The 15,127-nt window shown below is 43.0% G+C and overlaps 1 protein-coding gene across 6 annotated transcripts in view; it reads left to right on the forward strand.

Annotated features, from left to right (window-relative positions):
- The first annotated feature begins 2,228 nt into the window (after window positions 1–2,228).
- The window catches only part of Gxylt2 (glucoside xylosyltransferase 2), a 91,592-nt gene continuing 78,693 nt past the window's right edge, over window positions 2,229–15,127 (forward strand). For 2 of the 6 annotated variants that reach the window (XR_015439500.1, XM_087182019.1), the window contains exon 1: window positions 2,232–2,601. Coding sequence is in view for 4 of the 6 variants with exons in the window: in XM_087182019.1 (XP_087038145.1) it covers window positions 2,321–2,601 (281 nt within the window). In the remaining 2 variants the exon portion in view is untranslated. Of the gene's footprint in view, window positions 2,602–15,127 lie in introns of all 6 variants that reach the window. The other 4 variants (XM_087182020.1, XR_015439501.1, XM_087182021.1 and 1 more) reach the window with 4 other exon arrangements.

The following is a 15,127-nucleotide window of genomic DNA, read 5'->3' on the forward strand; positions in this document are numbered from 1 at the left end:
AGTTGGGTATGTCTCTTCTCCTAGGTCAAGTTAAGCTATGCTAAAACCCTAATAATTTAGGCTCTGACTAAAAGGAAAAAAATGTTTCTCTTAGGGGCAGGCCTTGTGTTTCCAAATGGTTCCCTTCCCCTTCCCCTTCTGGAAGCAGGAAAGGTTTATTCTCCAGCAGGCTGTGAGAATCTGGTAGAGTTCCTGGGAATGAACTCAAAAAAGTGTGGAGCCCCCTAAGACTGGGTCTGTCAAGATTCCAGAGGGAGAAATACATTTGAGGGGCTAGACAGGAATGAACATTTGTCTAGTAGATGAGATACTAGGTAAGCCATGGTTGCTAGAGCCTGGAAGAACTTTTCTATGACTTTAGAGGTTGAGGTTTTCTATCAGTCACAGCAGTGACTTCCAAACTTGGGTTTGGACTTGGGGGAAGGACGTAAAGCAGACCTTTCATTTTGCTTCAGGGGAGCCAAGGATTTAGCTCAGTGGCACTACACCTGCCTTGAAAGCACAAGGTCCTGAGTTTGAGCCCCGGTACCGAGAGAGAGAGAGAGAGAGAGAGAGAGAGAGAGAGAGAGAGAGAGAGAGAGAGAGAGAGATCCATCATTTTGCTTCAAGGGAGTTTAAGAAAACTAAGTGCTTAAAAAGAATTTTTTGTTTGAGGCCAAAACCCTGGCTGCCATCACTACATCTACTTGGTTTGCTGTACTGAACCTTGTTACATATGTTCTTGAGGAGATGGCAAGGCAGATTTAGGGGATTCCTTCTTCACTAGGTCATATCCCAAAATACCAGTAGCCATTTCTAAACCTTAAAGGCCAAAACACTTGATCTCAGCCTGGACCTGTGTTTCTCACCAGGGTCTCCAAGTTGGCCTTTGGCCCAAGACAATTTTTTTATTATGCTACAGTGTCTTGAGCACTGCAGTGACTTTAGCAGTATGCCAATGAGACCTACCAGCCGTCACAACAACCCAAGATATGCTTCCCACAATCCCACGTGCTTTCTAGCAGGTGACATTCCTCCTTTCTCTGTCCCATGAGGAGCTCTTCCTGTTTGCTCACCTGCAACATCTGCTGCTCCCATCTTGAGCTTTCCTAGATTCTTGCTTGGCAAGAGGTTCCAGTTATTAAATACTCTCAGTCCTAGAACTTTACAATAGGTTCCCAAAGTGCTCATATAAAGTGCTCATATGAGAAAGATTCAGAATATAATTGAATCTTAGATGATTTATGTCAGTGCACTGGAGTCTTGTAGAAACTAGAAGCAATGTTATGAATAGTGCTCTCTGTTCTGCAACTCCACCTCAGAGAACTAATAGAATGCTGGTGGTCAGTTCATGGTGAAGAGTAAGAGGATGTGTCCTAATGTTTCTAATCTGTGCCCGAGGACAGTTAAAATAGGCAGGAAATTCTGACATTGATTTGGTGGTTGTGGCTAAGTCTTTAAAGAGTCCATTCTCCCGTTGGGTTAGAAGTTATTACTCTATCTCACATCTGTGCGGGAAAGAAAATAAAATGTGCATTTATGTATATATGATAAACTGTCTTCCATTGCATTAATTATCACAAAAATTTCATTAGGCATTTGTGAATCAGACACTGTGCTAGTTCCTTTGAATGCGTTATTTCATTTGATGCTCACAAAACGCCTTTCGGTGGAGCAGCACTGTCATTCCCGTGGAGCATTTGCAGTAAGAAAATGAAGGCTTAAGAAAGTTTCTTACTCGGGAAAGTGATAGATTTCCAATCCAGACTATGAAACGCCTTCTATAATTTCACCAGACTGCATGGATCTAGTGTGAGTCTATCCAAAAGATATTTATTGGGCACCACCATGTGCCGAGCCCTGCACCGGGCAAACCTAGGACAAGCTGTCCCTTCTGAAAGGATGTGTGGATAAATGTATACGTGCACAGATAGGAGAATAAAATAAACGATGGGAAAACGCATGGAGTAAACGAACGAATCGCGGCACGAGGGGATCAGATGGAAGAGTAGATGGAAGAGGCGGGCAAGTGGTGAGCGAAGGAGAAAGTAATCAAGTGGATGAATGAAGTGGTTTTGAGCCCGCGCTTCCTGAAGTCCCCGCGCCTGGTGCCAGGCGGTGGGCAGACGGGCGGCTATTCCACACAGTACGGTAGGCGAGGGCGCCTCCTCCCCAGTTCCTTTCCTCCCCCACCCACCTCCTTCTAGCCGCCGCCGCCGCCGCGCGCCCTGACCCAGTCCCCCGCGGGCGGGCGGAGGAGGCGGCTGCTGCGCGCTGCTGCGCTCGCCCCGCCGTCCCGAAGCCTCGCGCGCCGCGATGCGCAGAGGGGTCGCACCGCACCATGAGGCTCCGCAGCAAGGGGGCGGCGCTGCTCCTGCTCGCGCTGGCCGCGCTGCTGCTCGCGCTGCTGTCCCTTCGCGCCGGCCGCACCGAGGCCCCCGCGCGCCCCGCGCCTCCCGCGCGCCCCGCGTCCGTCCCGCAGCGCCACCCTGCGCCGGGCCCCGCGCGCTTGTCCGGCCCCGGCGACCTCCCCGGGGTTCCGGGCGCGCGGAGGCGCCGGCCCCAGCGTCCGCGCCTCCGAGCCGGCCGCCTGGGCGCCGCGAGTCTGGAGAAGTTGGCGAGGTGAGTCGTGGCAGTCCAGGATCCCAGCCGGGGAGCTGTGTCTCACTCCTGTCCTCACCCCCTGCGCCAAATCCTGGGGAGGTTTGGGCTGCGAGCCCCCCAGGGATTGCCCACGTCTCTTCCTTGCCCCGCCGGAAACGAGAACCCACCTTCGTGGAGCCCTCCTGGAGGCTCAGTGCTGAGGGTAGTCACCGACCTGGTTGAAGAAATGTCAGGGAAAGTGGTTTGCATATTACACTCTGTAACTGTCAAGGCAAGACGTCTTTTTGCGTTCTTGCAGTCATGCACCCTTTGTTTAATTTTTCAAAAGCCATCACGGAGCAAGAATGCTTTATCTCATTCTTGTGTTTCGCTGGAGAATTCATGCTGAAAGCAGATCTGATTGAGTTGGGAAAGTTAGCTGTTTACCAAGGACTGGCTGCCGTTGACTACTCCACCCCACCCCAGTACCCCGTGCTCACCACAGAAGAGGCATTTGACTTAAGCTCATTAAAAAAGAAGTTTTGTTCTTGAAAGGAGCGACGCGTGGCACGGGAAGGAGACCGGGGCTTTCCTGTTCCTTCTGCTTCAGGCTCCAGAACGGACCAACCGTCTTAGAAGGAAAACATCTTAACCTCCGACATTGTGTTTGATACTTTTCTTTCCCTACACAAAGCCTAACTCGCTTGGGCTTTTCAGCGGAGCGTTTTTCTCTTTGGCCTTAGGGTTGCTGGAGTGCCCGCAGGTTAGGGATTTGCGTTCCTTTCCTTCGTTGTGGAGAGCTTTTTAACAGTCTCCTTTCTTGTAGTGGGTCTGTTTCCTCTGCTCTTTCAAAGCTGTTGTTTCCAGCCGCCCTTGCAACGTCTGCATTTGCTAGGCTCCTTAATTACTTGAAGCGAGTTGAAGAATTCTTTCTGAGCATATGACTAAGTCTGTTGTGGCGCTTTTACTGTGACTAAGAGAAAAGACGTGAAACCTCAAGTAGTAGCTGTGTCGGTTTCTGTTCCTCTTGTACCTCATCATAAATATGCAGATGAATGCTGACAAGTTTGAGGTGGGAAACCCCCCAAATGATCTACAGGATCGATTTTAAGCATTCGCAATGCATGTGCTCTAAATAAGGATATTTTTGTTAGGAATTTAATAAGATTTTATCGCCTATATCCTGAGGTTTCTTATATTTATACTGAGGTTTAACTGCAAGTTTACTATGATCTCAAAGTGTGCTGGGACAACTTGTAAGATAATAACTGACATCGTGTAACACAGTTTACCCAGTGCCAACAGCAGTATGTAAAAGTAATTGTGGTTAACATTTACATATGTTGTGCCATAACCCTCTGATAGTAGTTCTCAAATCTTGTGACAGAGGATCAGCTGCACCAGCATCATCTGAAAACTTGTTCAAAATGCAGATTCTTGGGCCGCCCAAAGTCAAAAGCCACTGGAGTGGTATCAACAGTCTGTGTTTTTACCCTCACTTCTTTGTTTCTGATAAACACTAGTGTATCAGAAGAACACCAGGAGAAGCTGTTATGTGGCATAAGCATTCTTATTATCCCCATTTTACAGATGGGGAAAGTATTGTATAAAGATTAGCCATTGGCCCAATGCTGGTCGAAAGCATGTGGTAGATGGGGCTAAAGAGCCAGGCAGTGTTGGGTGAGGGTGAGCTCTTGCTGCTGTGCTGAGGTTATACAACACTCTTAGCTGTGATTCAGAATCTTACTGAGATTTTTCTAAAGAAGCTCCATAGATGTTTGCAACTGTCTCATTCTTCAAGGTGCTGGGAACATTGGGGCTGCATCTTCTTGTCTCTATCTGAACAAATTGGCTCTGACTGGGAGATCATGAACAGAATCCAAACGGATGCTTTAGAGGACTCTCCACGAGCAAAGAACCCTCAAAGCCATTTTTCTTTTGAACATATCTCTTAAATGATCATGGAAATCATGCTCAATACTATAGGAATAAAGAACAAAATGTACAAACCTAGAAAAGAATAAAAGACAAAAAGCCCAGGAAATCTCAGGCTCCAATGCATAAACAGTTGACATTTTCTGGAGATTATTTATTGTTTCTTTTGCTACCCAGAAATGACAACAAAAGATTTTGAAGCAGAGAAGGAACGGGAGGAAAGATCTCTGCATAGACTCCTTTATTGCTTTTCTAATTCTGCCTTGGTTAAATTTTTGTGGTTGAGGAGGAATTTCATTTAGGGAGGGAAGAGAAGGCCTCCTGGCTTCAGAAAATGAGTGCTTTAATCTCTTCATGTGGCCAGAATCCAGAAGAGATGGAGGCTACGTGATCTCATTTCTCAGGCCTGGAGAGGGTCAGCCTTGTGGTTGGAGTTAGCAGAAAGCTTGGATTTGGACAGGACACAATCCAGCACCTGCTGGCCATGCACAGCCTGGGCTGCCTGGCCTCCCCAGGGTCCTGCTTTAAGTGAAGTTCTGCCACGTCAACGCGGGAAACAGCCCTCTCCCTGCACATCTTGTTTTCATTTTGGAGAAGTTTCCAAGGACTTGCCTGTTAGCAGGCAGACCCTACAATTTTCTAACTAGTCATTTGTATGCAATCTGTTCTGCAGTAGCCTGCTTTTCTGTAAATATAAAGCCAGGAGGTAAAGTCTGAGGTTTAAGGTCTAGGGTGGGGTCTGAAAACGGACACCATATTGAAAGGAGCAATCCCAATGCACAAGAGAAATGAAATCTTCCTTCTGTTTTGGTTTATTGGTGATTTATACCTGGCTGACATCCAAAATGAACTTAATACAACATAAGTAAACAATTCATATACAATAAGGCCATTGAAATAAAGAAAAGTCATAAAGAGGAGGGGGAAATATGAACTGTTGGCCAAAAACTGAAACCACTATTGTTGGGAGGATTAAGTGTTCAATTTAGCTCTAAGCTTCCTGGCATCTATGTCAAAAAGAGAGCCATGACTGGCTGCCTCATTGTCACTAGATAATAAGAGGAAAGGTTTATCAACAGATGACTGTTTTTGATGAAATTGAATTCTAAAATAAGAATTTTTACTTGAGAATGGATTTTAGACCTTAAAAGGACCATCTTTCCACTTTGCTTCTAAAACCTCTTTGAGCCTACATATGGAAAAGGAAGTTTAATGTGTCTAATAATCAACACAATGTAAAAAAGAATGTATAGCATATGGAGTCTAGAAAACCGAGTTCATTCCACCTTATTTTCTTCATTTGTAAAATGAACAAGTCCCAGGCAACTCTTCTCAGATCTCTTCCAGCTCTGACATTTGATGATCCTGTGATGAGATCATCAAGTTTAGCGGCAAGATCCCAACAATGACTATTGCATAGCGCTTTGTGGTGTGTCTTGCGAAATCAGTTTCTCATTTCTTGGCTCCATCCTGGAGCTCTTATTGATTACTCAACACCAACCCTCTCCTGAACTGTATTCTTTTTCTTCTGCTTTGGCCTGGATATTGCTATTTTCCCTTAACATATGGTTTCTCAGGGAGGCGTAGGCTACCTCTAGGCCTGTGGTATTCCTTTGTGCCTGTATTCCACAGTTGTTCAGCAAGTGTTTATTGCACATACCCTCTGCCCAGTGCTCACTGTACAATGGTGAATGGAGTTGCTGCTCTCCCAGAATTCGGGTGGGGTGGGGGAGACAATACAGAAACATGTTACACTTGGCTGCCTCCCCAACTGCCCCAGTAGGAGGAAGTGCACATCCTCGCTCATCAAGAGACACCATTTCCTGTAGTTCCCTTTGGTCTCTGAGATAAGTCTTAGCGGTTCAAGCCTGAACAAAGGTCTCAATAAACAGGCATGACGTTGTGCAACAAAATGCTAAATCTGCAGCCATGCTATGATTAGCTCATTACCTCAGAGGACAGTGGTCTCTAAATGTTGAGTACCACTACGATGTTATATAGCTATGGGTCTTGATTCTCTTCACACTCGTTGTTGTTTGGGTTATAAGCCCCTTTTTTGTCGGTTAGACCAAGAGTCCCCTCTGTCACTCTCCCCTACACCCAGTCAGTAAATCCAATCCCATCCTTTCTACCACTTCCCGCGGTAAGCCCTGAGGTAGCGGTCTTTTGGCTTTGTGTGGGTCTACTCTAGCGCCCTCTAACGTCCATTTTCCACACAGCTGCTGACGTAATCTTTAATAGGTAGATTAGGTGAAATCACTTTGCTGGTTAACTCCTCCAAGGACTGATTTCCTGTCACGCTGAAAATAAAACTCAGTTTCTCAGTGTGTCCTTTGAGTCCTTTGCATGATCACAACCCCATTTAGTCCCCTGACCTCATCTCCTACCACTCCCCATTCCGTCACTCTGTTCAGCCCCCATACAGCCTTACTTGGTTAGCTCCCCGACCCTTCCCTTCAGGTCTGTCCTCAACTCTTCTCTCCTCAGAGGAAACCTCTTAGGAGTCCCACCCAGCAATCAGGTCCCTTCCCATCATCCTCTGCTCCCTCTAAACCTTATTGCTCAGTATTTTGTTTTTGGTAGTGGTCATCATTAAAGGAAATATTGCATTTTATTTGTGCCTCCCCACTCCTGTGCACATCCTGCCTCATCCTGCCTCTATCACTGGGCCCTGGGATGATCTCATAGTAGATACTAAAGAAATATTTTTGAATGAACTAATGGATGGATGCAGCACCACCTTGTCCCTACCCTATGCTAAGACTTTTCTTGTATTATTAAGTTACATATTATTTAATAATGTTCAAAATAATTACGTGCCTCTTAGCAAAATAGTGAGGATCTTTAGTAGTAACAACATTAAGAGAGAGGGATATTTTTCTTTCTAATAGATTTTGTTCTTTGGAATGGATTTATATTTTATCTAAAGTACAGACAATTTCCAATACCTAGTACCTAGTTTCCTCTATCATTAAATCTTTCACTGGTGTGATGTACTTGTTGCAACTAATGAAGTAATAGTGATACATTAAAGCTTATTCATATTTCCCTAGTTTTACCAAATGTCCTTTTTCTATTCCAGGGTCCCTTTCAAGAAGAGGTATGAGATTTAGTTGTAACTATCTTTTTTTAGCCTCCCCCTGGCTTTGGCAGTTTCTCAGACATTTTTGTTTGTTTTGTTTCTGATAAGTTTTTGGTTGCTTTTGTTTTTATTTTTTGTTTTTTAGGATCCTAGCAGTTTTAGAGTACTAGTCAGTAATTTTAGAGTATGCTTCACTTTGGAATGTGTGTGGCTGTGCTGTCCTTTTCTAGATTCCAGGATGTCATGAGTTCCCATTTTCTTCATGTGGTTTGACTTGTATTCCTGTCACTTGCCACGAAAGAATCCTGACTAACTTGGACACAGAGCACCTGCTTCTAGCAACTTTGTTCAGTCCAGTAACCAGTGGCCATGGTGACCTTTGTCCCCCTACTGACTCATAGTGAGAGTCTGGGGGAGAAAATTTGACAATAGACTTGTTTTCCACATTTTAAAAAAGAAAATAGAAGTCTATTGAAAATAGAGTAAATTTCCCCAGTATCTTATTTATTTTGGATTATGAAATTCTGAAACCTGCTCCTGTAAAGGAAAATTTCTTGATACCTTTTATGGAAGTCCTTAATTTTGTGCCAGCAGAGTGACTGGGATGTACTTATGGATGGTGTTGAGGAGACCCTGTCTTTTTAGCAACATGAAAGACTGTATTCTTCTAGTAGAAATTCACTTTGTACAATTTAGAATCCAGGCATGATATAAGTAAAAGACAAAAATGGTGATCACATAATCCAAAACTTGGCTTTCTTTTATGGGTGGGAAACTGAGTTCTAAAGAGGTAAAATAAAAATGTTCCTAAAGTACCCAGTGCAGGGTGAGCTCACTGTCATGTTAGTAAGGAACTGATCTATACACCCAGATGACTACCTGTGTGGCTTGCAGTAAGTCTGTCCTCAGCAAATCTCTGCTTTCTCATAAATGCAGTGATGAAATGAGGTAGTGCTAGTAAAATGCTGGCATAGTACCTGCCACACAAGAAACTCTTGGCCAGTATTAGAGGACTGACATGCATATTCAAACAGGCTCTTTTAGGAGGGAGATGTATTAGGACTGGAGGAACTGAGAGTAAGCCTCCAGATATCATGAGTGAATACTAAGCCCCATCTCCTGGCCCTCACATACTTATAATCTCAGCTATTTGGGAGGCCGAGGTAGGAGGATTGCAAATTTGATGCCAGTCTGGGTAACTTAGTGAGACCTCTTCTCAAAATAAAAAATAAAAAGGTCTGGGGGTTTGTCTCAGTGGTAGAGCATTGCCTAGCATTGCAAGTTTTTTGGGGGAGGGATGCTGCTGAAGGAATGGAGGAGCAGGACCCTTTGCTCTGCCCTGTGGGCTGTCATTTGACAACCTTTTGACAACCCTTTGGGCTGTCATTCTGGAGAGCTTCAAACCTGCAGTCCTGACCACTGGAGCTTTGATGTCTACTTGATAGCAGAAAACTAGTGTTTTCCATCTTAGAAAATCATAGAATGGGTTGAGTTCTCTGGAAGCTAGGAGGTGCCCTCAGGGAACCAACAGGCAGGTTTTGTCTGTGATACTGTTCTGTAGGGACCTGAGTACCTGGCTGGGCTGGAGGCTTCACGCTCCATTTTCTTCCCCCAGTTTTGTGAGAATTTCCTGAACCCCAGTTGTTGGCCACTGACTCAAAGTTGCAAGCTTTAGCATGCAAGTATCAGATTTTATCCTGCAGAGAAAATTGGCTAATGAAAACTGATGTCTAAGTCTAAAAATTTAAAAAGTGTACAAACACTTGGTTTGCAGCAAGTTGGTGCAATAATAAATAACTGGCGCTTTTCTTTTCAGTGGGTGCTCTTTTGCTGTACAGCCTCCCCACCTGGTTTGGCTATGGACATAATATATGTAGAGAAAAATGAAGACTTCTCATGAGTTTCAAGTTAGCATATTAATATAATAATGATGATAAATAATACTTAATGATGACTTAAAATATACCAGGTACTTTGTACAGTGCTTCACAATATTATTTCATTTAATCTCCATTACAACCTAGCAGTTGGTACCATTATTGAATAGAGGTGGTTGAAGCATCTGCCCAGGACAAGACAGCCAAATGGTAAACCTAGAACTTGAAGCCAAGTCCATTTTTTTTGAAGAGCAAAATTGCTAACCAATACTATATGTGGGAACAGATCTCAAAATCTGAACCCTTTGATCAGTCCCTAGAATACCTTTTAAAACATCTCTTTGATAGAACCAATTTTTGTAATTGAAAGTTGCTCATATTTCTAGGGGAATAAGCAATTTATAAAAACTGCAGCATTACAGCTAGGAGTGGTAGTGCACACCTGTAATCCCGGCACTACAGAAGACTGAGGCAGGAGGATTACCAGTTTGAGCCTGGCCTGAGGAATACGCAAGACCCTGTCCAGAAAAAAAAAAAAATCTGGGGTGAGGATTTGGCTCAGTGTGAAGGTCCTGAGTTCAATCCCAGTACCACAGACAAAAAATTATGCCATTCAGTTTTTTTTAAGTTTCTCCATATTTACATATATATATGTGTACACTCATATGTATTTGGGTATAATTCTGGAAGATGTGGCCATGGAGTTGGAATTATGGATGGTTATCCTCCAATTTTGCTCATCAATATTTTCAGACTTGGCTACATTAAATATATGTATTACTTGTACAATTTACAAAATAACTATAGGTATATAAATGATAATAAAAGGGAAAAAGTCCTTGGTTAGCTTGAGGCTAGGAAGTATGAAAAGTAGTTGGGAAGACTGCTGTTCCTCTTTTCCTCCCTTTAAGTTGGTAATTCATTCTTAGTCTTTTTCAGGAAATGAAGTAAAAATGCATATTTTCAGAATATGTGACCCTTATCTAATTCTTCCTTGCATGTCAGCAGTCATTTACTTCAAACTAGGACCACTGGTTTATATTTTAAAATCTCAATAACATCTTAATTAGAAAGGAAGAGGGAGATGGAGAAGTAGAATGTCTTATACTATATGTTAGGAACAATAATAACAGGAAACAAATGAAATGAGAATCCATCTAGGCACCATCACAGATTTTTGGAGGGAGAATAAATAAACACAATTGTGAATGTCCTCAGCTGGTGGTAAAGAGTTGCTGAAGGTGTGCTGCGGGACTCCTCCCTGCAAGAAAGAAGCTAGGGACATTGGGAGTGGCGGGCGGGAATCCACACCATGCTAGGATCCCCAAATAGAGGCTTCTTCCACCCACAAAGGACTTTTTAGCTCACTTGTCTGTGCCCCCAAATGCAGCATAATAATCGACAGTGTGGCTTCTGCCACCTGGAACAACCTCAGAATGTGATCTCACTGAGAAAGGCCTTTACAGATGCAGTTGAGTAAGGATCCCAAAGTGAAGTTAATCATGGACTGCATGTGAGCCTTAAAACTGATGGCCGATGTCCTTGGTGAAGAGAAGAGAACAAAAGACCCCATGGAGAAGAAGAGAAGGCTGTGTGAAGAAGGAAGCTGAGATTGGGGTGGCGCAGACACAAGCCAAGGAACCCTAAAACTTCTGGGAACCAGAGGCAAGGAAGAGGAAAGGAAAGATTCTTCCCTAGGACCTTTAGAAGAGGCTCCACCCGTTCCATGATTTTAACCTCTAAAAGAGTTAGAGGATAAATTTCCATTGTGTTAAACCAAGGGGCGGGGGTGGATGGGGAGAACAGAGAGGAGGAGCTTCTTAAGCACATTATGTATTCAATGATGTCTAAAAGAACACACAAAAACACATGTGCATGCAGACACACACACAGACATAGTTAGCAAATGTAGCTATCAAACACCTACTTATGCATTAGACCTAGACTTTAAGAACATAGCCACACTTCAGAACCAAATTAAATGTGTACTATTAAGAATTAATTGCATTTATCAAATACTTTTTATTAAGCCCCCTCCTGCAGGTTTTGGCATGCTGTTGACATTATTCATATTATACTGTGATTTCAAGACAAATGTCAGCTTTTCTGTCTGTCTTGAAAGATTAATGATGCTTGATTTAACTCCAAACCACGGTCATTATAAGTAATTTAACTGTTAGAAGAGTCCTTAGTGTCATGTATGGGTTCCACATGAAGGATCTCATCACAGCTTCAGTGGGGGAGTTTTTATCAGTTGAGGAGTCATGCCTCCCAAAACTGTGGTTTGCAGGGAACTTATTGGTGACTCACTGCCAACACTTGGTGTAGATATAATTACCCATCACCAGGCTCGCCTTCTGGGATTCTGTGCGCAGGCGTTTCCATTTCCTTAGCACTGGCAGGACTCCTCCGTGTTAAAATGGCTAAATGGGTTCATCTTGCAAAAGACCCCATGAGAGAGGGTAACTCCTCTAATCTCTTCCCTTAAGGCGAACATATTCAGCTTCTTAAAATGTCTTCACTGCCCCCCCCCCCCCAAATTGCTTCATTTCCTTCCCTAAGTAAAACTAATTGCTGCCAGTACAGTTCGGGGCTGTATTTTAAAGAGGTGCTATTTTCTGTCCAGCTCGCACTGCTAGCCCGGACCCCAGGCGTCAAGTTTACCTGAGTTAATTCCTCTTGTCAGTTCCGGGAAGCGCTGATAAGAGAGGTAGCAGGAGGTGGCAGAGAAGAGGGTGTGAGAAGATCCAATTACCAACTTTAATAATTCAGTGTGTTTTGCAATAATAGGCTACAAAGTAAACAGCACTACATATAAATGCCGTATTTCATTATTTATACACTCCAGAAATTGAAGTTTAATTAAGTCGCACGCTTGAGACTTTTAAGTGATTAAGGAGCCGCTCATCTCAGGCAGCATGGAGGACGAGGAGGGGGGATGCTGTCCCTCCCCGCCGCCTCTGAGAGTCTGAGGTTTGGTTTTCATCTGAGCTTGAGGGAGGCTCAAGCCAAGACGATTGGGGTAGTGTCTTCCAGAGTCAGTCCCGTATGGTGCCCCATTCGTATAATATTGCTGTGCTACCATTGCCTAATTAAAAATTTTTAAATAAACTCTATAATATAAACCTAGGTGACCTTTATTTATTTATTTACAGCAATCTTGCAAGTTAATTCCTATACCCTTTAAAAGGATATAATTCCATGACTTTTAGTTGATTCAAAGAGCTGTGCGATCATCACCACTAATTTCAAAACATTTTCATCACCCCCAAAAGAAACATTCTACCCATTAAATAGTCACTCTACATTTGTTCCTTCTCCTGGTTCTTGATAACCACTGATCCACTTTCTGTCTCTAAGGCTTTTCCTATTCTGGACTCTTCACATAAAATATGTGGCCCTTTTCATTTCACAAGGTTCACAAGTTTCTGTTTCCCAGGTTTGTGCATGTTATAGCATATATCAGTACTTTATTCCTTTTTTATTGCCAAATAATATTCCATCGTATGATATTCCACATTTTATTTGCAATTATGAATAATGCTCATATAAATATTCATGTACAAAATTTTGTATGGACGTGTGATATCAATCTTCATATACAACTAGGAGTAAAATTGCTAGGTCATATTGTCCTTTCTGTGTTTCACATTTTCAGGAACTGCCAAACTTTTCCCAAGTGGCTGTCCCAGTTTATAATCCCACCAGCAGTGTTTGAGGCTTTCTAGGTCCTCCACATTCTAAGTATATTTATTTTTTTAAAGAAACTTTGTGCATGCCAGAAACTGTCAGTAAAAACATAAATAGAAGGTGAGTGTCATGGGAAAAAAAGAAGCAAGATATATCATGTACATGCACAAATTTCCTATGATGAACGTTATCATTGTGTATACCTAAAAGGTATCAATAAAAGAAAGGGCGATTGTTAAACGCTATGAAAACTAAATAGTGTTGCCCATTTCTAGCTTGGTGCTCTTGCCTGCTGAGGTTCTCTCTGTGCTTGAGGTCTGCTGTCTTACCAACTGAAAGAGATGACTCGGCAGTACCAGAAAGGTGTTTAGGGCTGGGCATTTAGCTCAGTAGCACTGCACCTGCCTTACAAGTGCAAGGTCCTGAGTGTGATCCTTGGTACCAAAAAAACAAAACAAAACAAAACACAAAACATACTAGCACCAAACAGACTTTCTCACTGAGCTCACTGAAAAAGAACTGAAAATGGACCATTCTCACCATGACTCAGTGTTACTAATGTTGTATCTGGCAATCCATTTCCTCTTGGGAAGACAGGGCATTAGGAAACACTGTGCTTCATGCAAGCCCATCTCAGCCTGTTTTAGCAGCCAGCTCTGTGAGTACATTGAAGAAGTAATTCAGAAGAGGCAGGGGAGTGTTTGTTATGCTTTTTTTTTTTTCCTCATAGCCTGATGTTTTCCTGGAAAGCTCTTTGGTAAATTTGAGAAACCATCAAAATGCTGCTTTTTAAATGAGATAATAGATATTAACCCAGTAGTTCCATTTCTAGGGATGTAACCTGTTATGGTTTAGGTCTAAAATGTTGCCAAATGTCTCATGTGTTTGGAAGGTGACAGGTCATGGGGTGCTATGCTCATCAGTGGATGGATCCATCAATGAGTTCACAGCCGAGAGCATTCTCAGGAGATGGTCACTGGGAGTATGCCTGCAAGGGTGTATTCTTGTCCCCAGTTTTTCCCTTCTCTCTGCTTCCTGGCTGCATGGGTTGAGCACCTTCTCCACCGCCAGGCCCCTCTGCCATCCTGTTTCTGCCTTGAAGCCAGGCAATCATGGACTGAAACTGTGAGCCAAAATAAACCTCTCCTCTTAAATTATTGGTTTTGGGTATTGTGTCTCGGGGTGGGAAAGTGACTAAGACACAATATAAGGAAATAACACAAAAGAAAGAAAAAATCATTGGCCCTCAGATGTTTAGTGCAAGATTTTTTTTTATGCCAGAGAATAATTGAAAACAACTAAGAAAAGGGAAGTGATTATAAGTTAGTTGTTTTAGTTGGATAGAATAGTAGCTAGCCAATGAAAATAATGGTTATGAAGACTTAAAAAGTAACAAGAGTGAAAGAATCACAGTAGAATTTCAAACTACATGTAGTTTTCACAGCTGTGTTAACTGAATTAAGAGAACATAAAATGCAAAAACCAAAGTTTTATGGGGCAAGAATTTGTCATTTACCAACTTTAATATTTCAGTCTTAATGTTTTATGCTTTTCAATTTGAAATGTACTTTGTATATTTTATTCCAATCTTATTTCTAAAGAGAGAAATTGTGTTTGTTTCTGTTGTCTTCTATAGATTGTGTATAATAGTGTGTGCTTGATGTGAATTACAGTGAGAGACTAAGTAGTCACCAACTGAAGTAATTTGTGGGGGGAATTAACCAGACCCGTGGTACAGAATAAAAGTGAGGAACCCCAGTGCAGTGGCAGGGGAGGCCTGTCTGCCTTGGCCCTTTGTGGATGAGGAGGCAGCTGCGAAGTTTCTGGGCTGGGGACACAATTTGTGTAAAGGTTCAGGATATGAACACAGCCTTCAGGGTCTCAGTAGAGAGTAAAAAGGTGGTGGGTGTGTAGGCCACAGTGCTGCAAGGTCGGGAGGCTGGAAGCTTCTGCTCAGCAGGCATGGGGAGACGGGGTGCTA

This window comes from Heterocephalus glaber, unplaced genomic scaffold, assembly GCF_053883595.1.
Source record: "Heterocephalus glaber isolate CG9 unplaced genomic scaffold, H.glaber_assembly_v1.0 deba00001472, whole genome shotgun sequence".
Taxonomy (NCBI): Eukaryota; Metazoa; Chordata; class Mammalia; order Rodentia; family Bathyergidae; genus Heterocephalus; species Heterocephalus glaber.